Here is a 21,336-nt window from a genome sequence, read left to right on the forward strand (position 1 = left end):
CAAGACCAGTGAAGCTCAATCCAACCAACATCTACCCGCCATGTCATTCTATTCAACGAATATGCCAAATGGAGCGAAGTTATGGGTAAAAATTCACGCGATAGACCCGACGATGACAAAAGTGCTGATACTTCCCGTCCCCTTTTCAGCTCCTGGACCTGGGCAGCATCGATCTGGATGCAGCCAACGTCCTCGCCGGACGCAACCAGTTCGCAGTCGGCCTTGCACCACAGCCGCATGAGCGTCGCGACCTGATCATGATAGCCGCTCTGATCTACCACCCACATGTAGGCCTTGTTCTCTTCGACACGGGCTCCTGCGAGGACATCATCACGAGCTGGGGCGCGAAGACAATGGAGTGCAGCCCACGGAACTGGGATAAATCCGTACACGGACTTGCCGAGGCTATCCGAGCCACGGGGGCCGGGGAGATCACGGATGTCAAGGCAGTTGTGATGAGCCATCTCCACTGTGACCATGCAGGGGGCTTGGAGCACTTCCTGGACACAGGTTCGTTTGTCCTCTGGTGCCGTTTGTCGCCGCTGGAGAACATGTATGCTAATGCAATACACCTTCCTGGTAGAGGTTGAAATTTGGTGTCACGAGGATGAGCTGAAGAATGCGTTTTGGGCATGTGCGACGCGGGTTGATCAAGGCCCGTATTTGAAAGACTACCTAAGTGTTGACCGCTTGAACTGGAGGACTTTTACGGGTAAGGTCTTTGAGGTCTTTCCTGGGATTATTCTGCATCACTGCCCGGGGCATACGACGGGATCCATTGCCATGCAAGTGAACCTGGAGAAGGCGGGTACAGTCTTGCTTACGGGGGATGCGTTCCACGTCAAGGAAAACTGGGAAGAGGGCATTGCCCCAGGCACGTTGACGAGGGACTGGAACGAGTGGCATCGGAGCCGGAATTATCTGCGCAGCCTGGCGCAAGCAAGACAGGCGAAGGTTATCTTGGGACATGAGAGGGCCTATTTCAAGAGGTTGAGGATCAGTCCAGAGTACACAGAATAGAATGGGCACGAGTGTTGGTTAGTCAATATTGCTGGATCATCACCCAGAAGAAATATAACAGTCGCAACCTGAGATGGCATCCCAAGGCGTCCCAGCGGGACAACGGGGGCCGTACCCGGCCCTGAGCACCACTTGCCTCGTTTCGTCGAAGCATGGGTGTATCGACAGGACCACTATCTGATCGGGGGTTCGAACCTAAACTCAGAGCCGCCACCGGCCTCGTCGCCGTTTCAACCGTGGTTGTTAGGGCCTCAGCGGGTGTGGGGCGAAGGGTCCACAACGCCGGAAAGAGTCAAAGGTGTCTGTGGGGTAGTGGAGGCCTGGGCAGAATTGCTTCCTATGATTGGCGCATGGCCACGAAAAATATAAGCAGGCTGCATAAGCGCCCAAAAGGTCCCATGGTACAGGGCTTACTCGAGACGACTCTCTTCGGCACATTCACTTCCTCCACAGACCTCAAGGCCATGTAAGCCGCCTGCATTCCTCACTCCATTATTTTTCCCCTGCGGTCTTTTTTTCCCTCCCCAATCCATTCTCAGAATTTCCATCATGGCCTCTTCGGATAGGCCAGACCAGACCATCGTCGTACGGCAAATGCCGCATCAGAATTACGTGAAGCGCGTAAAGGATGATTGGGCGGGTGTCACTGATACGAAGGAGCGGAGAAAACTACAAAACAGATTAAACCAGAGAGCTTGTACGTGACATGCACGCTGCTTATACTTCAAGGACTGACCTGACCTGCGTGGGACAAAGGGCGCCAGAGGAAAGCGAAACAGGATGGCAAAGAAGGGGCTACCACACGGCTCCCTGATGCAGGAGAGAAGGAAAGAAAAAAGCTCAATGCAGAGCTTACTGCAGCTACTGCTTGCCAACGGCGCGCTCTCCTGGAACTTTTTGCGCGTGACGCACTGCACAATTACATGACCAACCAGCCTAACACCGATCAGCTTATGCAAGTGATGAAACTAAATACTATCAATGCTCTGACGTCAAACGCAACCGCCCTGAAACTCCAAGTCGATTGGCTCATCTGCCATGCTATTTCGCCATTCGGATTCGTCGGCCCAACAGGGCCGGCGGAGATGCCCACCTGCACCTCCCCTGGCCCGACCTCGTTGATTCCGACGGACGTCCAGCTGCGAACCCCACATCACCCGTGGATCGACCTGTTCCCGCTGGCTAGAATGCGAAACAATTTACTACTGGCAACATGCGTGTCTGACATCCTGACCGACGATGACGAAGAACAGCTGTGGGCCGACCTTGTGGAATGGGGTGGGAACGGCACGGAGGGTGCGGGCTTGATTGTTTGGGGCGAGCCATCAGATCCGCGAAACTGGGAAGCAACAGTACCGTTCATGAAAAGATGGGGGTGGCTTTTACAGGGTTGCAGCGAAATTCTGGAGGCGACGAATTACTGGCGGCATAGTAGGGGTGAGAGACGTCTTTGCTTTCAGGCCTGAGAGCCAGTCAGAGGATGTACACTCCCGGCAGGGTAAACAATGCTGTCCTGGATTCTCCGACCCTGTAGTAATAAAAGGGTATTCTGTCCATGCTACTACTACAAATTTTCTACATGTTAAATAGCCCCTCCCCCTGGGGCAGCCACTTGCATTCGTACCTCGAAAATCCCAAGGCGTCATAGCCATGCATAGCTCGTGAATGTAGACTCCTCAGGCCATGCAAACCTATTGCGGTGCTCCATGTCAACAGCTTGGTATCTGCTTCATTCGCGTTGAGGCGCACGAAGTTGGCTTACTGGCTGTTTGGCAGGAGCATTAATCTATGCGCCCGATCGATAAATTTTATCATCCGGTACCCTCAAACGAAGCTGGTGTTTTTAGCTGTAGCTAGCTGCTCTAGAACCTCACACACCGCAGCATCACTCTTGGCGACTCCGGAGGGAGCTCTTTTGGCGGCCGGGTCTATCTCTACCCTTCCTATTTCCTTTGTGGTTGTAAGCCGGCCGCTATAAAGCAATCCCCATAAAATAAACGATATGTCCTGGTCCTTGCCTATAGAATAATCTCTAACTCCATGTCTTTGCGTGAGGCTTAGCCTTGATATATAGAAAATAGGGTAAGTCTATTTTAATAAGTAACTATATTATGGAATTAGAACTGCCATAATAACGTTATATATAGAAGCTAAAAAATATATAATAATGCGCCTTTACTACCACCCGGGCAAGAGTATTATAGAGTTCAAGATAAATAACATACTAAAGCATAATATAATGTAAATAGGTTATTACCTCTTTATAAAGGCACCAAGCTTCCAGCTAAACGTTTATGAGGTCTTTTATTACAACTTCTAGCAGAACAGAGAATAACCAACCAATGGACATGGAGTTTAATAATGTCAGTAGTCCTCAGTAGCTTCAAACTATCCCTCACGGGGATGTGCATGCTCCTAGCTGAGTTTCTGGCCAGGTTACTCTGTATTGGCTCAGCGGCACGTTTATTGGCGTGATATAGGGCAGAGTACTTTATTGCAATAGACCCTCGGGCGGCATGAGCGGTTGCGGATGGGGTGGGCGGCTATGCAGATATTCCATTATCATATATTGTACTATCAGTAATATATAAAGTTAGTGGGCTGGATATTACTAGAAAGCAAGAATTGGCAAATATTCTATATCCTTTTACCGCGCGGGCGAATTTAAATCTAGGACTTGAGCAGTGTCCCACCAAAGAGGTCCGTCCCATAAAGGAAGGTGCATTTCCCAGAGCTTTCGCCTGGTCGATCGCAGCTTCCAGTTTTATCGCGGTACGTACACCACCTAATGGGAAGGAGCGACCCTAACCCCACCGAGGCAACAGTTGCGCCTTCCTAATACAGACCATACTTAATGGAGAAGGACCGACTCTCTCCCATCCCTACCTAGACAACCGTTGCGCCTTCATAGTATGAGGTACACTGACCGTATCCAGAAAGGTAGGAGCGGCCCATGTAGTAGAGCTCGCAAGGAACACCCGACATCACGCGTTGGTAGCTTGTGGTCTTCTTGCGTGAGACCCGCATCCTCGTACCTCGCACATGACTTGAGTAAAATGACACGGCCAGCTCGTCTTCGCTCATCGCAACTTGTATGTGCCATGTCAGGCGTTGACTGTTATAGTGGACATCATTCATGTCTCGGGATCTATTAGATGGCTTGTCTACGCCACCGGTGTTGATCAGAACATGCAGCCTTACTTCTCTAGTACTATTGTCAGTTCTACTACGCATCTATATGAATACTAACAATGCAAGGCAAACAGCTTTCTATTGATTCTTGTATTTATATGAAGCTTCGGAAGGATTACTTGGTCCGTATCCCCAACTTCACCGCATACCTCACAACAAATCCTCCTTGAACGAACCACACAACCCCAAAAACTAAGAAAAGACTCGAAAGAAACTTACCAGACAACTCACCATTCCCACCCCAACTCCCCCATAACCCGCACAAACCTCCCCACGAACGTCCCCACATCCTCATCCCCCTCCTCCCTCCGCAACCTCACAACCTCATAAACCGCCTCATCAACCACATCCAGCAGATCCCCCTCCATATCCCACTCAACGCTCCCCAAATGCGTCAGCGGCGGCAGCTTCGCAAGCGACTGGCCGCCTGGCAAGTCACTGGTAATGTGACGCGGGTACTTGCGCGCGGGGTGGATCTCGTACAGGTGGGTTGTTGCGTCGTTGATGCGGAGCCCGGCGGGGTCGACGATTAGGAGGAAGAGGAGGGCTGTCGACGTGCGGGGTGAGGTTTCGGGGTCGAGGATGCAGGCGCACGAGACTGTGGATGTGTATGTGGAGAGGAGGTCGAGGTCTTGTGTTGGGTCGGGGCGGGTTGGGGTTGAAGTGGAGGAGGAGAGTTCCTTGGGTGGTGGTGAAGACGGCGTTTTGGGGATACCTTTTTGGTAATACGCTCACGGGTGGTAGTTGTAGTAAGCATCGTGATGGAGTTTTTGGAATTGGATTCAATCGTTCGGTTCACGCGGAGGGGCACTGGTGTTGTGGTTGATCAAAGCCGGGATTGCTGTGTGTGTGATGGGTGGGATGAACAAGGGGATTCGAGTTGGATATTCTGGTGCATATATACCCGCTCTTTCTCTCACTCTCTGCTTTGTCCAATGCATTAGATACAAAGGCATTGCGCACAATGCCCTCAAAGCTTGTACAACGAAATTTCATAATGGACATTATATAGCTTCAACAGGACGCTTTGTCGCTCGTTGTTGAGCCGTCCATCATCGCAATTAAAGGAACCCGTGAAACAAAGTCCCAGGTATAGTCAGATCAGTTGAGCGGGATTAGCCTGCATGCTCTGTGAAATGGGTTAACCCATTTTTAGTACAGCTAGAAGTTCAATGGAATTATTAGTAGCTTCATACTCCTTTCTACCATAACCTACTGGACAAATGCATACTAATGCAATACGGCCTTACAAAATGTGTAGTCATAGTTCAGTAGAAAACTAGAGGTCCTGTCCTGTGCTATTATCTATAGGTCAAATTCATAGAGTTCTTCAGATCAATTTAGCTAGAGTCCGATACATGCCAAGGAAACAACAATCAAGCAATAAACTAGCAGGCCTGAGCTCCATCCCATAGCTCCAACCACATGGAACAGAGAGAAAGTGCCACAAAGTTCATCCATCTTATAATAAAGCTCCCTGGCCCATCGGTCGATGACCTGCAACTAGCCTTACGCCTCAACCCCAAGCTCTCCCCGCTCAGGCAGTCCAAGATATGCACACCCCTTCCAGTCACACGTATTCTGTATACAGTCAGCTTCTCTTCCTTCCGAAACCACAAACCCAAACCCCCTCGCACCAACCCTTCCATGTCGAAACCAAGAGGAAACGAAACGAAAAGGACCATACCTTGTAAACCTCCGTCCCCCACCACGGCGACTGAGGCGGAGAGTGTCAGGGACGGGGTGCGGAGGGTGTACAGGGTGTTTAGGCCGCTGGCGACGACGCAGAAGAGGATGCTTAGTACCCACACTCGTAGGGTGAGGACGGGCTCCGTGGGATCATTTTCGTTTAGACCGATGCCAGCGGCGCGGAAGACGTCGTTGAGTCTGTTTCGGCTGGGAGTGAGTCTGTTTCGGCTGGGCATGGTCAGTATGCCATAATATCCTTGACGGATGTGGTGAAGTAGGTTACGACCATTATCAGTTTCCGCCTCGACCTTCTCCTGCACATCAATCGTTTTAGACTCTTCCATGACCATAGTCTCGGAGACGAAAGATTGATAAGACAACCTTGAGGAGCGTGCCACTGCCACGCGGGACGGACCACATTTAAGAAATCAGATAAGATCAGAGTGATAAATCCTTACAGGATCAGCCATGACAAAGTGCGGGGTTACCCGCTTACATAGCGTGACACCAGTGGCCTGCAGGCTGTGCGAGTCTCAGTCTTCAGCCCTATGAGGTTGTGCTGCGGGGCGTGTAAAGCTTGGGAGACGCTTGGCTCGGCAGGAGCGTGTCTGCCTGGAGGGTGGGGACTCGATATCGGATCAGTAGCGAGAAGTTGCAGGAATAAATCAATGAAAGATATCAGATGGATTACCCAAGAATTGGGGATCTCCTCAACATGAAGCTGCGATTTGTCGTCTAGCGCGTGGCCAATAATACGGGGGCTGCGAGGTACAGAAGCCCCCTGGGTCCAGATGTCATAATCATTTGGCATTCCGCAACCTCAGGCTTGACAAGTAATAAAATGTCGTCTCTACGTGTCGGAGAGCGTTTGTGATAGTTGCCTTTGTTGAAGATGCTTTTCGAGTAGTGTTGTTAGGCCAGAAACGATGGGACGATCCAACTTCGTCCAGAAATCCACATCCTCCTTTCTGTTCACCCTTTATGACGAAAGTGATGCTTATACTCACCAGTATATCTACAGGCGAGGGGTCTTTGGTTTGTAAAAGGCATCGCATTAATTACTCCAGTTAGAGGATGACATGGAGCACGTACTATACTTAGGGATATTCCCTACCGGACTTCCAAGTACAATAAGTACTCGGCGCTTGCGACGGCTCAGAATCAGGCTCGCGCCTCGCTCTCCCAATGTCGCAAAGATGTAGTACATCACCTGGAACGGTTTCGAACTGTGGCATCGATTGCAGCTGATGCAGAAAGGGTCGGTTGCAACCAACCTGAAATCATGTGATTGTGACATGGTGGATTATAATGTTCTTGTTTTTGTCCATAGCCCTTCTGCTTCAGCAGAGGCATTCTATTCTCTCTGAGATTTGTTCGAGGTTTGTACCGGAGCAAACGTCTTCCTTAGCACAGGCCCATGCCGAGCACGACGCCTGAGCGGCTCAAGGACGCAAAATCAATGGATGTTTGAATTTAAATCTTGAAGAAACTAGGCGGCCAGGGCTGACTGAACACTCAAAGTCTGCACCCTTGGGATCATTGAATCTCATCCAATAGCGGCCCTGTCTATATCAACAGACTAATATCAGTAAGCTCACCACCCCACCCACCTTCATGCAAGGCCGGGGAACCCTGATCTCTGCAAAATAAGCACCAGAGATATAGCTGCACGCACCATGGACATGACCAATCCCCTGGGATCTCACCTCGCAGCATGGTAATAAGATCCGGCCGATAAGCTCGCAGGGTATTGGTGCGGGCTTCTGGGTGGCATTTGAATCCCGAGATGTATATATGACCATCATGTCAGTACAAACGTAGGCTGAGCATTGGAAATACTGGTAACAGAGTTGCATTTTGTTTTCTTACTGAATCTGCGGCCACGGGATTGCCAGCTGAGGAGTTGAAGATTCCTGGAATGCTGCTAGACAGCGACTAGACGAGAATGAGTACCAGCCGTCAATACTGCGTAAGGATGTGTTTGTTTGTCTCCTGTAGACACACAAGGACAATATACCTGATTCAGAGCTGGCACTGAAACGCGAAATCCAGACATGGCTTGATCATACGATGCGGCTAATGGGAGCTGCGGGCTCGACCTACGCTGATAGTACGCGGATCGTGGACGAGCCCACCAGCGCCCGCCAAGCGGGGGTATAATATGGCAATCCAAGGCTAACCCGCTCGATGCCGCGTGATGCGGCTAGACATTCAGCCGCCCGGTGGACCGATCAAACGGTGTGGCCAATCCCCGTTGCGCAGTCAGAATAGGCGGGCCGTTTTGTATGGAGCGCGGGAAGCTTAGCCCCCCTGAGACCCGGCTGCAGCTCAGCTGTCATGGATGTACGTACTACAATAGCTGCAGGCAACACATGGCCAATAGTTTCGGCTATGCTTTCCGTTTCACAGCCCGGAACTGCGAGTCTGGTCGTGTCGCGCCATGTGCCCCAGTTTCTGGTCGGGGTTTAAACCCCGAGCTGTCGGATATAATCAGCCAGGTGGGAGATATAAATACCCTCCGGGCTGGCAATCCCTGATAAAATCTTCCAGCCTTTGCATTCATCTTTCTACCACCATTCCAGTCAGGGCTTTGATATTCAAAATGACTGCCACTAGCCTCCCCAACAAAGTCCGCGTCGCCGTGACCCAGGCGGAGCCCGTCTGGCTCGACCTGGAGAAAACCGTCGAAAAGACATGCACCCTCATCGCCGAAGCCGCTGAAAATGGCGCGCAGCTCGTAACCTTCCCCGAGTGCTGGATCCCGGGATACCCAGCGTGGATTTGGTACCTCCTGCCCTAACCAGCCATCCGATCACCACGCAACTTTCGCAGACTCACGCACTAACAGTGGCACTCGCAGGGCCCGCCCCCTCGACCCTCCTCTCGCAACAGCCTACATCGCCAACTCCCTCCGCGTCCCTTCCGAGCAGCTAACCCGGATCCAAACAGCAGCCGCAAAGCACAAAATCACCGTCGTCCTCGGCTTCGCCGAGAACATCCACTCGAGCCTGTACATCAGCCAGGCGATAATCTCGGCCGCGGGGGAACTCCTAACGACCCGCAAGAAACTCAAGCCCACACACATGGAACGCACGATCTTCGGCGACGCAGCGGACGCAGACGCCTGTCTGCGTTCTGTCGTCGATACGCCTGTGGGCAGGGTCGGCGCCCTGGCGTGCTGGGAGCATATCCAGCCGCTATTGAAATACCACACGATCTCGCAGCGTGAGGCGATCCACGTCGCGGCCTGGCCGCCCGTGTCATCCTTCGACGGTTCAGCGCCGTGGTCGATGAGCGCCGAGGGCACAGCCTCAATCTCGCAGACCTACGCGATCGAAGCGCAGTGTTTCGTGCTGCACACGACTGCCGTCCTAACAGAAGGCGGGATCGAGCGCATGGCGCTGCAAGAGGGCGGGCTGATGAATAAACCGGGTGGAGGGGCGTCGGCGGTGTTTGCGCCTGATGGGCGGAAGATTTCGACGGGTATACCGGCCGATCAGGAGGGGATTATCTATGCCGACTTGGACTTTGACGAGGTGAGTCGGGCGAGGATGCTGGTTGATGTTTGTGGGCACTATAGTCGGCCGGATTTGCTTTGGTTGGGGGTTGAGGGTGGGAGGAGGGGGTGTGTTAGGGGGGAGGCAGAGAAGTAGATCATTCGATTGATGTAGTTTCTTGTGGTCATTAGGGTAACTCATCACTGCTGCGTATCAGCGCGCGGATTCAACGTAAATCATATTTAGTCCTCTTGCACGGTGCCGGTAAACACAAGACAACCCCCCACCAAGCAACACCCACCCACCCGCCGAAAACCCAAGCAACAGATCAAAGCCGATTCCTCTTACACCTAACACAAGCCCGCAACTTGCAACCGTTGCACTCGAGAAGAAAGTTGTGCAGCCATTCCAAACACTCTTCGCACCGGAATCGCCCAGGGACACGGGTCCAACCCTCAGCGTGCCAACATTGGTGGTTCTTGCGCAGTTCCTCGACCGTCTGTTCCACCAGTGCTTCGTCTGCTTTTCCAGCGCCTGTATCTCCGGGGGCACGATCGCGATCGAGAATCTCAAAGGCACGCTCGCGTAGTCGGTGTTCGTTCCACTCCGCACATGTGCACGTTCCCCACCGTTCGCCACAGTTGTAACAAAACTCCGCGCCACATTTGCAGCTAGATAGTAACGCAAGCAGGTTAGTTGGGTGGGATCTTACAAGGGGTAATGGAGAAGTAAACTCGGCACTCACGTTATGTGGTTGCACCCATGAAGCAACTCGACGATTCTCCAGCACGCGAAGCATCTTTGCCATCCCTGGCGCTTGGCGATTTCCAGCAGACTTTTCAATTCTGTGTCCGTCGGACAATTCCCGGTGTGCGCGCGCCCTTTGCAGCTCCTGCACGTTGTAAACCGCCACTGTGGGCACGTCGCCACGTTTCGTTTGATTAAGGTCGGCGGGATAAAGGTAGAGCAGGTCTTCGAGTAACAGTAGGTCCGGTCCGGGGTTTCAAACTCGACCTTTTTCTTCTCGTACCGTTGGACCACTTCATCGGGGAGGAAGATGCAGGCCAGGTCGAGGTCGATGCTAGTCCTGCAGCAACGGGGCGGTAACAAGGATTCGTCTGAGAGAGAAAGTTCGAAGAATTCGGTAACGCACGATCGACAGTACTCGTGTCCGCAGGGGAGTGTGGCGATATCCAAAAGGTTGACATCGTCCTGACAAGCAACACAACGGGTTGGACGTCCAGGATCGGGCATGCGGCCGGCCGCCCAGGCGGAGGATTCGGGCTCGTCGGGCCCAGGGTAGTCAGGCTTCCAATAGCTAGTGTCGATGGCTATTCTGCTCAAATCCTGGAACGTTGCAAAGGCGGCATTGTCAAGCGGGGAAGTGGTTCTGGGACGAGTTTGAGGGTGTGCGGCGAGTTCTCGTGCAAGAATCTGTTGGTCGGCTTGCACAGCGGCGGCGATGCTCAGCGCCATGCGCTTGTCGCTCAAGCACTGAGAGACGGTCTCGAGTTGGTCTCGAGTTGGTCTCGCTGGAGCTCAAAAGCTAGTTGCGTGTCCGTGGGATCTCGGGCTTTCCCGGTGCAGGACTGCAAATAAACACCAGCATCTCCTAACTGTAGTCTCAAGATGAGGTCGGCTGTCTCCTGGTCGATCGATCCGTCAAGAGTAGCAGACATGATGGACTAATGGTTTCGTTTGAAAAAATAACGCTGGAGCCAAGAGATCTTTGGGGACATGGGGGGAGTGAGAAAATGAAGACGTAAAGAAAGGGAGAAAAGAAGAGAAGAGAGGAGCAACACAAGATGTCGAGGTGAGAGCAACACCAGATCCAGCTATCAATGCAAACGAGCTTATTCTACGTTTGCTCCACTCTTGGTAGCTAGCTTAAATTCTCAGACATTTAAAAGATAAGTAAGGGTATTAATCTTCTGTCTATTTATCCTTTAATTAATCCTTATTTTGGTCCTAAAGGGAGGAGACGTGGAGAAACAAAGGTAAGGTCAGATAAGGGTTGATTATTCGCCTTGCAAGCTGCATCCTGGGCAGGACAAAATGAATGAAGCTGTCAAGCTCCAGAAGCCCTTTGAGATAGCTAGGGTCATGTTTGCATTGTGTGTCCTATCGCGGGGTCAAGAGTAATCACCAGAAGCTTCCACCAATTCTTGAAGTTGCATGTATATAGCGCTAAAACAATGGACTTAATGACCCTGGACTCTCAGGACATTTTTTTAGGATCCTTGGATGGACCAGCGACCTCAGTTCTGCCTGAATATGGTCTCAGTAAGAGACTGGGCATACTGGAATTTGACACCTTGTTCGTATCCAAGGGAGGAAACAACGCAAGCACGAGAGCACAATATATAACTAGTGAGAGAGATGCATAACCAGCTGAGTAATCAACAGACACAATTCTTTGTGTTGATCCTTTTTCAGCGAACCACAATGACTTTATACTTGATACAGAATGGCATCAAACCTGTCACATACCATGATCAATCTGCTCGCCAACCAGGCAACATCCAGTCCAAAATCTCCAAGTCTCAGCTGGGCGATCCTGCGGCCGCAGCAACAACAAATTGCAATCCCGCCCCACAAGAGGGTCCGCACCGCTAGACCGCACCTTGCACATTGCAATTGCATCACACCGATTGGCTGGATCAGTTCTTGGTCTCGCGCCGCGTGGCGCCCCTGGCCCCATTCTCCAAGGCCGTATCGGCGTATTCAATGTTGCAACAGCGCTGCGGCTGAGATTGAAATTATAAAGCCGACCTGCATCCCTGGCATCTCCACCACTTCCTGCAACAATTGCGATTCCGATTCTGCAGGCGATGCTCCAACTATCGCACCTCGCGCTCGTCGGCGCCGTGACGGCCATCGGCTTCCTCCTGCACCGCCGATATTCCCGCGACCCCCGCGAACCTCCCGTCGTGGGCAGCACGATCCCCGTGCTCGGCCACATCTTCGGGCTGCTGCGGTATGGCGTTGGGTATTTTGGACAACTTACGTGCGTCCCTCCCTTCCCTTTGCCTCTTTGGTCAAAAACCCTTCAATTACTCACAAACACAGCGAAAAACACCCCCACCCAATCTTCGCAATCGACCTTCTCCTGACAAAAGTCTACCTCGTCAAATCCCCCGCAATCCTGCAAGCGATCCAGCGCACGCGCGCACTGACCTTTGACCCCTTTGTGACATTCACCACGGAGCGAGTAGCGGGCATCCGCGGCCCCGCGCTCGAAGCCCTCCGCGAGAAGCAGGCGGGCGGTGGGGGCGGGAATCAAGCGCTCCTGCATGCGATGCACCCGACGCTCACGGGCAAGCCGCTGGATCGGATGAATGAGCGCATGGTGCGGCTGCTCAGTCCGTTGGTTGCGGAGTTGGCGCAGAGGGACGGGGTTGTTGATTTGTATGGGTGGTGCCAGCATGCGATTACCGAAGCGAGTACGGAGGCGTCGTATGGGCCGTTGAATCCGTACAAGGAGAAGAGTGTTGAGGATGGGTTTTGGTGCGCTTCCCTTCACGTTCCCCTTGATTTTTTATTTGGATTTTTTGGTTAAAAGATCTGACAATTGTAGGGCTTTTGAATCAAACCTCAGCCCGCTACTCCCCGGCATCCTCCCCTGGATCACAGCCCGCAAAGCATACAAGGGCCGCGAAGCCGCCTACGCCGGCTTCCTCAAGTACTACGCCGCAGAGGGCCACAAGCAGGGCTCGGAGCTGACAATCGCGCGATACCAGGCGCTCGCCGACGCCGGTCTCCGCGTCGAGGACATTGCGCGCAACGAAGTCTCCATGGGCCTTGGCCTGCTCTCGAACACCGTCCCGGCCGCGTTCTGGATCATCTTCGACCTGTACCGCCGCCCAGACCTCCTCCGCGAGATCCGCGATGAACTTACGGAGAACGCGCTCCGCGTCGATGAGGAGACGGGGAAGTACGTGGTCAACGTCCCCTCGATCCGCGACAACTGCCCGCTCCTCGTCTCCACATACCAAGAAATCCTCCGCGTCCGCGCCGCCTCCTCGCCCACGCGCATCGCAGCCGAAGAAGTCCTGCTTGCCGACAAACACCTCATCAAAAAGGGCAGCGTGATCAGTATCCCCAGCCAACCTATCGGGCGCCGCGAAGACGTGTGGGGCAGTAATTCGCTCGAATTCAACCCGCGCCGCTTCATCAAGACGCCCGAGCACAACCCGCGGCGACCCGGCGGGTTCATGTCGTTCGGCGTGTCGCCGGTTATCTGTCCTGGGCGGCACTTTGCGAGTACCGAGATTATAGGTGTTGTGGCGCTTATGGTGCTGCGGTTGGAGATTGAGCCGGTGAGGGGGGAGTGGTGGGAGCCCAAGGCTAATTCGTTGGCGATTGCGTCGGGGATGAGGCCGATTTTGGGGAGGTTTGATGTGCGAGTTCGCGAGAGGGAGGAGGTCAAGGGGGTACAGTGGGATTGTGAGTCTCGCGAGGGGAGTGGGGTTTTTCCTTTGATGGTTGGTTAGGTTCGATCTAGTATCTCCTAATGGATAGGTAGGACTAGTAACTACCGGCATGTACCTAGCACTGGATATGCCTCTGCTTCTTACTACGGGTGTCCTTTTCGATAAGGGGCACCGTCTCCTGTTTTGCCTGGGCCTGTTCATGGCGTGACGTTGTCCCTTGACGTTGGACATCAGAGGGAGTTTCATGGTCCTGAATCACGATTCTCTCGCGCACTAAGATGGAAGAAAACCTTGGATTGAATCTGCACCATGGCCCCTGCCCTACACCTCCAAAGTACTTGTAGAGACGGCTTGTTGTACCCCAAAGGCACAGAAGAACCCCCAGCCCCCAGACACAGGAAAAGGCTCTGCTCCAGTTCGTTCCAAGATGAAGGTTCAAGCCACCGAGGAGGAAAACTCGTCCAAGACATTACAATAGAACCCCAACTTGCCCGGATCAAGGTACACCTTGAGCGCATACGCAAGCCCCTGTGCAGCAGGGTCAGAAAGCACAGCGGAAAGCCTCTGATCTACCCCGAATTCCCGCTCCCGCTCCACAACCTGGACATAGCCAAGATACTCGTCTCTATCTCTCAGACGCTGTACGCCATCAGCATCTTTGAGCCGCCCCTCTGCGTCATAATTCCCCGGATCGTCCATCGCGCGAGGCAAGGTGGTCAAGAACAGCGGTGGCTGCACAACCTCCCACGGTACGCTGCATGCGCCCTCCCAATCGATGATCCCGAGGACTCGAAACGAGTCGTCGACTATGATATTACTCGTGTAGAGATCCGGATGGTGCAGCGGGAACGGTCCCTCGTCATACTTGGAGATCTTGCTCGCGAGCTCGGCGAGACGGCACGGGAAGTCGTGAATAGATTGTAGGATTTCCTCGACGGGGCCGCCTCGTGCGCAGTGCTGGATTTGCGCGTCGGTTCGAGGGAATCGGAATCTCGCGTGTGATGCCCAGGCCTTGAAGAACGCCGTCGCTGTGGAGAATGGGCCGCCTAGGCCTGGGAGTGGGCCGACTTCAAACGAATTCTCCGCGGATCGCTGGACTATCGTGCCGATTTTGGGGAGCCGAATTGACGATAGATGGACCTTTTTTCATGAATCGATAAGCATGCTGAGTGAATACCCGATGAAGCTCATTTAGAAGTTCGTGCCAGGCCGAGCCGTACCTGTATACTCGCCATCTCACGATAAAACGCCCTCCTCCACTCCAACGGGACCCGTCCACGATGAACATCATATCCCCCAGCCGCGTCCATCGCCGACGAACCGGGGAAAAGCTCCATAAGGATAAATGCCGCGCCAACGACATTCGCATCGTCGGCTTCGTACCCATAGATATGCGGGACGACGAGTATCTCAGTAGTAGTCCCTCCCCGGGCTCCGTCTCCGTTTCGGGAGCGAACCAACTCCATGGCAGCGATCTCAGCTCGAAGGGCGGTTGCTGTTTCCGGAGTCGATGGCTCGAGCTGAATACGGGCGATCCATTGCGTGTTGGTGGTTCCCTTGAAATCTAAAAGCCGGATGAGATGCACACCGCCGGACGTACTTTTGTCGAGGAGGGTGCATGGGGTGTTGCCATTGAGGGATGAGGCGTAGGCGCAGAGGGCTGGCCAGTTGACCCGTTGGAGGCAGGCGTCGCGCATCTTCTTACGAGTCGGGCGGTCATTGTAGAAACTCTCGTCGTGCCAGTTGAGGTGTGTGTATTTGGGCATTGTTGTGGGTGGATGTTGGGGATTCTTGTGGTTGCGGACGAGGTGGGTATTTATGGAAATGAATGAGGGGTCTGTGCGTACCCCAGGCTTAGTTAGTATGCGAGGGGTTGAGTTACACGGGTGACTGTGGCCCTCTGTTGTGTAACGTGTAACATGGGGACTACTGTCGACAAGACGGGGGTACTCAGGGGATCCGATTCGCCAAGGGATAGAAGAGCTCAGGGTTGAATCCGACAAATGAGGGGAGCAGAGCCTAGATACATGGCATCATATCAGTATCCATTGCACCGGTTGAACCTGATAATATCTTCTCATGCTAAATGCCAATCTGGGGCTACGAGTGTCTTACTATCTACTGGGTCCCCTTCTAGAGTGTCATACCGGATCCGCTCTCAGATTCTCCAACGAACCGTATCATATACCGCCCACCTTCTAATTGTGCGTTTGGGATTATTTACGACGGCTCTGTAGTAGAAGCCGAATCTCGTTGGCTTGCGTATGGGGGTCCTAACTCCGCGTACTTTGAGCATAACTCCGACGGCCTCGGCATCCTTTTGGACCCCAACTTGCATTATAAAGCTGACATGTCCATTCATCGACGCTACCTCCTCGTCATCCTGATTTTTGGATTGTCAAACTCACCATGACTGAGACGACCTGGAAAGAAAAAGCCGACTCAAAGAGGGAAGCACTGCACGCCTTGATCCCACCCGAATGGTGCCTTCCGACTCCTCTCCCTCCACCAGCAGAGTTACCGAACGTAACCGGGGAGGAGATCCGGCGACATCTGTCCACGCAGGAGATTTTGATCACAGAAAGTAGTGCTGTTGGTATTGTTGGCAAGACCTCAAGCGGAGAATGGAAGTGCGAGGATGTCGTTAGGGCATTTTGTCATCGCGCTGCGGTGGCTCATCAGATGGTATATTTTATCCACCATCTCCTTCTTCCGCTGCAATATCACGATATCGGCGGTTAATAAATGTAGATAAACTGCCTTCACGAAATCTTCTTCGACGCCGCCCTCGAAAATGCCAAAAATCTAGACGCCTACTTCACCAAACACGGCAGACCCCTCGGCCCGCTACACGGCCTCCCCATCAGCCTTAAGGACACGATCCACGTCGCAGGTGTCGACACAAGCATGGGGATAATCGGCTGGCTAGGCACATTCGAAGGCGCAACCCTCCCAGAGACAACATCCCGCCCCGAAAGCACAATCGTAACCCACCTCCGCACGCTGGGCGCAATCCCCTACGTGAAAACCAGCGTGCCGCAGGGCTCCTTTGCCGGCGAGACAATCAACCACATTATCGGGCACACGCCAAACCCCGCGAACCGCAACCTCGTCGTTGGCGGGAGTTCCGGAGGGGAAGGTGGTCTTCTCGCGCTCTACGGTTCGCCCATCGGGCTGGGCACGGATATCGGGGGGAGTATCCGCGTCCCTGCATCGTTTAACGGCTGTTACGGACTCAAGCCGTCGACGGGCCGGCTGCCCTTTCAGGGCATTGCGTCGATCGTGGATGGCCAGGCAGCGATTCCGTTTGTTGTTGGGCCGATGGGGCACTCTGTGTGGGATTTGGTCTTTCTTACCAAGGCGTTCCTGGCGGTTGAGCCGTGGAGGAGTGATCCGGGTGTGCATGAGTTGCCCTGGCGAGACGAGGTATTTGAGAGTGTTCGAGGGAGGTTTCGGGGGAAGGGGGAGAGGCTTGCGTTTGGGGTTATGCTGTCCGATGCTGTTGTTAATCCCCAGCCGCCTGTTGCGAGGGCGTTGAGGGAGGTCGTGCAGCTCCTCAAGTCACTCGGGCATACGGTTTGCTGATCCATATCCTTCCACCCCATATCTCATTCAATGTTCGCTAATCTCCAGGCAAAGGTCATCGGATGGAACCCACCTCCCCACGCAGAAGCCCTAACCATATGGGTAAGACATACTCCTCCTCCATGCACATGGAAACACCCATCAAACCCTACCTAAACAAACAGGGCGAAAACATCCTAATAGACGGCGGCCACGGCTTCCACTCTGCCCTCGCTCTCTCCGGCGAACCCGCCACACCAACCGTATTTGGATCCAGGCCAAGCGACCCCGTCGACGGAACCGAAGTTATGAGACGAACGATCGCCCTGCGCGACTACCGCAAGGCGTACCTAGACTATTGGAATAGTACTGCTGCACTAACTGGGACGGGCAAACCCGTTGATGCGCTGATTGCGCCGGTGCATCACGGGCCGCCGCCTACTATGGGGAGGGTGCGGTATATGGGTGAGTGGGAACATACCTAAATATAGTGCCTGGCACTGGGAAGGATTGCCAACTAAGGGGGCTGTGCGGTTTGACTTTACTAATTATTATGCTGTTTAGGGTATACCTGTGCCTTCAACGTCCTCGACTACTCCGTCTCCGTGCTACCAGTGACGCGGGCGAGGAAGGATGTTGATGTATATCCCTCGGAATATGTGCCTTTAAATAAGATGGATAGCGTCGTGCACAACGACTGTAAGCTGACAGCCCAATGCTCAACTTCCTTCCCGGTCTTCTGCTAACGATCTAGACGACGCCGAACTTCTAGATGGTGCCCCGGTGGGCCTCCAGATCGTAGGGCAGAGACTACAGGAGGAGACCGTACTTGGCCTAAGTGAGGAAATCAGTCGAGAGCTTGCGAAAGTCCAGGTGGCTCGTCTATGAGGGATCAAGTGTGCAGAGTTTGATTGTACTATGATCTTAAAGAAGGGTTTATTTATGCAGAAGCCAGTAGAATCGTAGTAGCGTCTTATAAACCAACATACTTTCGATCGGTTTATGTAGTAACCTACTGCCAGGTTTCTTCATCTAATCCCTTGTTGAGCTCCCTGGTAGTCCCCACCCCTGCCTCTGCTTTGCCCTGTTTGCGCATGGGAAATTCCCCTCCATCTTGCGCGAGAGAAACCTCGTCCTAGTCTAGGTCCATGTTGTACCTAAGCACAGTCAAAGTCTCATCAAGTTCCTACTCGCTTATATACCACTTGCTGTTAACTAGGTATTATTCAACCTCGATATTATGGATTTCCTAGGCAGGCAAGAGTTACAACTGCATGGCTGGAGCTATTCACCTCCGCTCCCAGCATCCAACATTGATTGATATTGGGGATGAAGGTACATGAGATTTCCCAGGTCTTCTGGTTCACTGCTGACTGAACATGAATTCCATCCCATATAATCCATCCACAGCATCCCAAACACGGGCGCACGTCGAAAAGATTAAAGAGTATAACCCTATACGACTCTGCTTCGCGAATTACGTCGTAGGTAGTTAGAACCTCTCAGCGAATCGGAAGACCGTATCCATCACCTCCTCAGGGTCTGGGGTCTCCGCCATGGTTGGAATTGGCTTGACTATGAGCTGGGATATGCCGTGTTAGATCAGGTAACGCCATTTTGCGACGCAGCAAACTCCTAATAACCACCCCCTCTGAGAAAAAAGGGGGGAAAATGCGAAAGAAGAAAAGAAACAAAGAGAAATAAGTCGGAAGAAACTAACTGGCGTCTCATTCACCCTCCTCATAGCAGGCGCCCATCCGGCCTTTCGACCTGGGAGAAAGACCCTTTAAACGAATAGTCAGCGATGACTCGATCATCCAGATGTCCCAAAAGCCCGAACAAGCAAGCAGATGCAGGATGGGTCCGGGGAACTTGGTACGGCTTCCAAGGATCTGAATAAACGTACTGCCAGCCCTCATCCATAGGTGCTTCCTTGATTTCCCACGCATCTCCCCTCTCTCCCTCGTAGCCAAAGCAAAGCCCATTATCTCCCTGATTGATAGGGACTCCATTCATCGTGATGGTGAAGGTGTTGTTGTTGGTGGGGTTTCCTGCAGCAGCCACCTCCAGCTGGGGATGCAGAATGGTGGTGGTTAGTTCTTGGACACGGGGAATTCCATGGCGAGACGCTACGTTACCTCCATGGGATCGCTTTCAGGCCTCATCGTGAGGACGGGCCGCGAATGATGGTTGGCTAGCGGTGCCCCGCGACTGTATTGGGTCACGGTGTATTTTCCGGGTCGAAGCTGCATGGTGGGACTTGATGGATGATAATCGGGTAGAAGGGTGTAAACTATGTATTTTGTTGTTTTAGGTTGCGGGGGAGACTGGAAGTATGTGCTCTTTATATAGCTTTTGATCTTCACAATATCCGATACAAAATCTCTCATGAAATGATGCAATAATGATACTCATACTATTCTGATGCAGATAACCATCTGTTTCAGGTTACATTCCAATCGGTAGTCGTGGCGTACTAATGTAACATCGACAGCCACATGTTCCACGGGCATGCGGGACCCTACCCGATGAAAACAAAGCGAACCACATTTGTCGGCCGGAGCCAGGGGCTCCGGACCTTGCTCAAGCATTCCTCTCACCATTCCGTTGAACATTCCCCTCAGGACTCACGAGATACAGCGATTGGAGCAGTAATATCAGATAGCCCCTGTTTCCTTATTTAGCTTAGTCGATTCCTGTGCTTAAATAGTATCGTTTCCCTAGTTATTCAGAATGCCAGACCTCTCAACTTCTTCAGATCCTCCACCTACATCGATGGCCCGGACGACAGTTATAAGCCCAGGTTGCTAGGAATATTCTTCTTTATTACCTAGAACCTACCTCTGGACCTTTATTACCTAAATAGGCTTATATAAAGCTATTCCGACCTTGCTAATTACGCGTGAAACTTTCCCTGAACTAGTGCAGTTCCGGTCCGTTGATATAGAGGATATTTTACTTCATAGCCAAGCCGTCAAGGTCTCAGTCGTCTTGAATAGCAAGGACGACTGGCGGTTATGGTATAAAGCTATACAGACATCTATAATTCTTGCAGGAATATGGGAATATATTAATCCTGATATCGTACCAAAACCTGAGGTGCCTTAATAGCCTGCTATCCCTGAGGCACCTACTTCAAATAAATTAACACAACAATATAATCATCAAGCGATGATATTTAATATAGAGAATAGTTAATATATCCTTTTCTAGAAAGGACGAGCAATTATATATAACTAGATTACATCATTAATCAGTCGTTTACTTAAGGATTCGCATAGCTTATATTCTTCAACTGACCTGTACGACTTATTAAAGAAGCTTAAGGATGACTTTACTCCATTACTAGAAGAATAGAAGATTAGCGTGTTAATTTAATATAATACTATAAAGGACAGCAAGGTTGATACTAGACCTATAGATAATTAGATCACTGAGTTCGAAGTAGCTATAGGTTTAATAATAAAGCTTTATAGGGACCACTAGGATATCTAGTAAGTAGAGAAAGACTTCCTAGATAGAATAAAGCATCAGTTTCCTAGCTTTACAGATTATTATCTTAAAGATATAATTGTCAGAGATCACGGGCATTGTCAGCCAATGGATCCGCTGTGCCGCAGCTAGCGCTGTGACGACTACGGAGGAATGATGCGCCGCGCCGGTCATAGCCCTGACTAGGATGCCAAGAGTTACGGTCATAACCGTCCGAGCTATCGACTATGACGACTCTGACAAGGAACATAGCCAGCATAGCTGAGGGCTATGATGGATATGATGGACAGCTAGTATTTAAGGACACTCGTTAACACTTGTAATTAGTTTTAGCTACTGTCTGTTACTTTCGGAATCAAAGCTACCCTACCTTTCAGAAACCCAGTTACCTTCTTAGTTCGTTAAGAAGCAGTCTTCTCTATCGATATCAGAATACCTTAAGCCCTTCC

At 52.1% G+C, this 21,336-nt stretch overlaps 8 protein-coding genes across 8 annotated transcripts; 5 read left to right on the top strand and 3 right to left on the bottom strand.

Annotated features, from left to right (window-relative positions):
• The first annotated feature begins 13 nt into the window (after positions 1–13).
• BJX68DRAFT_274330 (N-acyl homoserine lactonase family protein) lies at positions 14–1,136 on the top strand. The gene is made up of 3 exons (XM_071047640.1): positions 14–85; positions 150–510; positions 584–1,136. Exons 1-3 carry the CDS (start codon positions 41–43, stop codon positions 1,018–1,020), a joined length of 843 nt encoding a protein of 280 aa, XP_070892280.1. The 5' UTR covers positions 14–40; the 3' UTR covers positions 1,021–1,136.
• Positions 1,137–1,531: 395 nt separating this feature from the next.
• On the top strand, positions 1,532–2,574 carry BJX68DRAFT_250311 (bZIP transcription factor). The gene is made up of 2 exons (XM_071042239.1): positions 1,532–1,717; positions 1,777–2,574. Exons 1-2 carry the CDS (start codon positions 1,570–1,572, stop codon positions 2,484–2,486), a joined length of 858 nt encoding a protein of 285 aa, XP_070892281.1. The 5' UTR covers positions 1,532–1,569; the 3' UTR covers positions 2,487–2,574.
• A 1,865-nt stretch (positions 2,575–4,439) lies between these two features.
• BJX68DRAFT_273336 (uncharacterized protein) lies at positions 4,440–6,251 on the bottom strand (the record flags this gene model as incomplete). Its single annotated transcript, XM_071047427.1, has 2 exons — positions 4,440–4,927; positions 5,900–6,251. The coding sequence occupies 2 exons, from the start codon at positions 6,249–6,251 to the stop codon at positions 4,440–4,442; spliced, it is 840 nt and encodes a 279-aa protein (XP_070892282.1).
• A 2,252-nt stretch (positions 6,252–8,503) lies between these two features.
• Positions 8,504–9,554, top strand: BJX68DRAFT_273337 (carbon-nitrogen hydrolase family protein; the record flags this gene model as incomplete). Its single annotated transcript, XM_071047428.1, has 2 exons — positions 8,504–8,685; positions 8,762–9,554. The coding sequence occupies 2 exons, from the start codon at positions 8,504–8,506 to the stop codon at positions 9,552–9,554; spliced, it is 975 nt and encodes a 324-aa protein (XP_070892283.1).
• A 172-nt stretch (positions 9,555–9,726) lies between these two features.
• Positions 9,727–11,077, bottom strand: BJX68DRAFT_273338 (E3 ubiquitin-protein ligase; the record flags this gene model as incomplete). Its single annotated transcript, XM_071047429.1, has 3 exons — positions 9,727–10,069; positions 10,144–10,930; positions 11,002–11,077. The coding sequence occupies 3 exons, from the start codon at positions 11,075–11,077 to the stop codon at positions 9,727–9,729; spliced, it is 1,206 nt and encodes a 401-aa protein (XP_070892284.1).
• A 1,104-nt stretch (positions 11,078–12,181) lies between these two features.
• On the top strand, positions 12,182–14,138 carry BJX68DRAFT_27869 (cytochrome P450). Its single transcript, XM_071048587.1, has 3 exons — positions 12,182–12,405; positions 12,468–12,905; positions 12,976–14,138. The coding sequence occupies exons 1-3, from the start codon at positions 12,230–12,232 to the stop codon at positions 13,889–13,891; spliced, it is 1,530 nt and encodes a 509-aa protein (XP_070892285.1). The 5' UTR covers positions 12,182–12,229; the 3' UTR covers positions 13,892–14,138.
• A 128-nt stretch (positions 14,139–14,266) lies between these two features.
• Positions 14,267–15,597, bottom strand: BJX68DRAFT_274335 (phosphotransferase family protein; the record flags this gene model as incomplete). The annotated part of the gene is made up of 2 exons (XM_071047641.1): positions 14,267–14,971; positions 15,052–15,597. The coding sequence occupies 2 exons, from the start codon at positions 15,595–15,597 to the stop codon at positions 14,267–14,269; spliced, it is 1,251 nt and encodes a 416-aa protein (XP_070892286.1).
• Positions 15,598–16,214: 617 nt separating this feature from the next.
• Positions 16,215–18,283, top strand: BJX68DRAFT_274336 (amidase signature domain-containing protein; the record flags this gene model as incomplete). Its single annotated transcript, XM_071047642.1, has 6 exons — positions 16,215–16,516; positions 16,583–17,407; positions 17,471–17,518; positions 17,581–17,860; positions 17,960–18,094; positions 18,150–18,283. Exons 1-6 carry the CDS (start codon positions 16,241–16,243, stop codon positions 18,281–18,283), a joined length of 1,698 nt encoding a protein of 565 aa, XP_070892287.1. The 5' UTR covers positions 16,215–16,240.
• Positions 18,284–21,336: the final 3,053 nt, after the last annotated feature.

This window comes from Aspergillus pseudodeflectus (genome assembly GCF_044049435.1).
Source record: "Aspergillus pseudodeflectus strain CBS 756.74 chromosome Unknown BJX68scaffold_107, whole genome shotgun sequence".
Taxonomy (NCBI): domain Eukaryota; kingdom Fungi; phylum Ascomycota; class Eurotiomycetes; order Eurotiales; family Aspergillaceae; genus Aspergillus; species Aspergillus pseudodeflectus.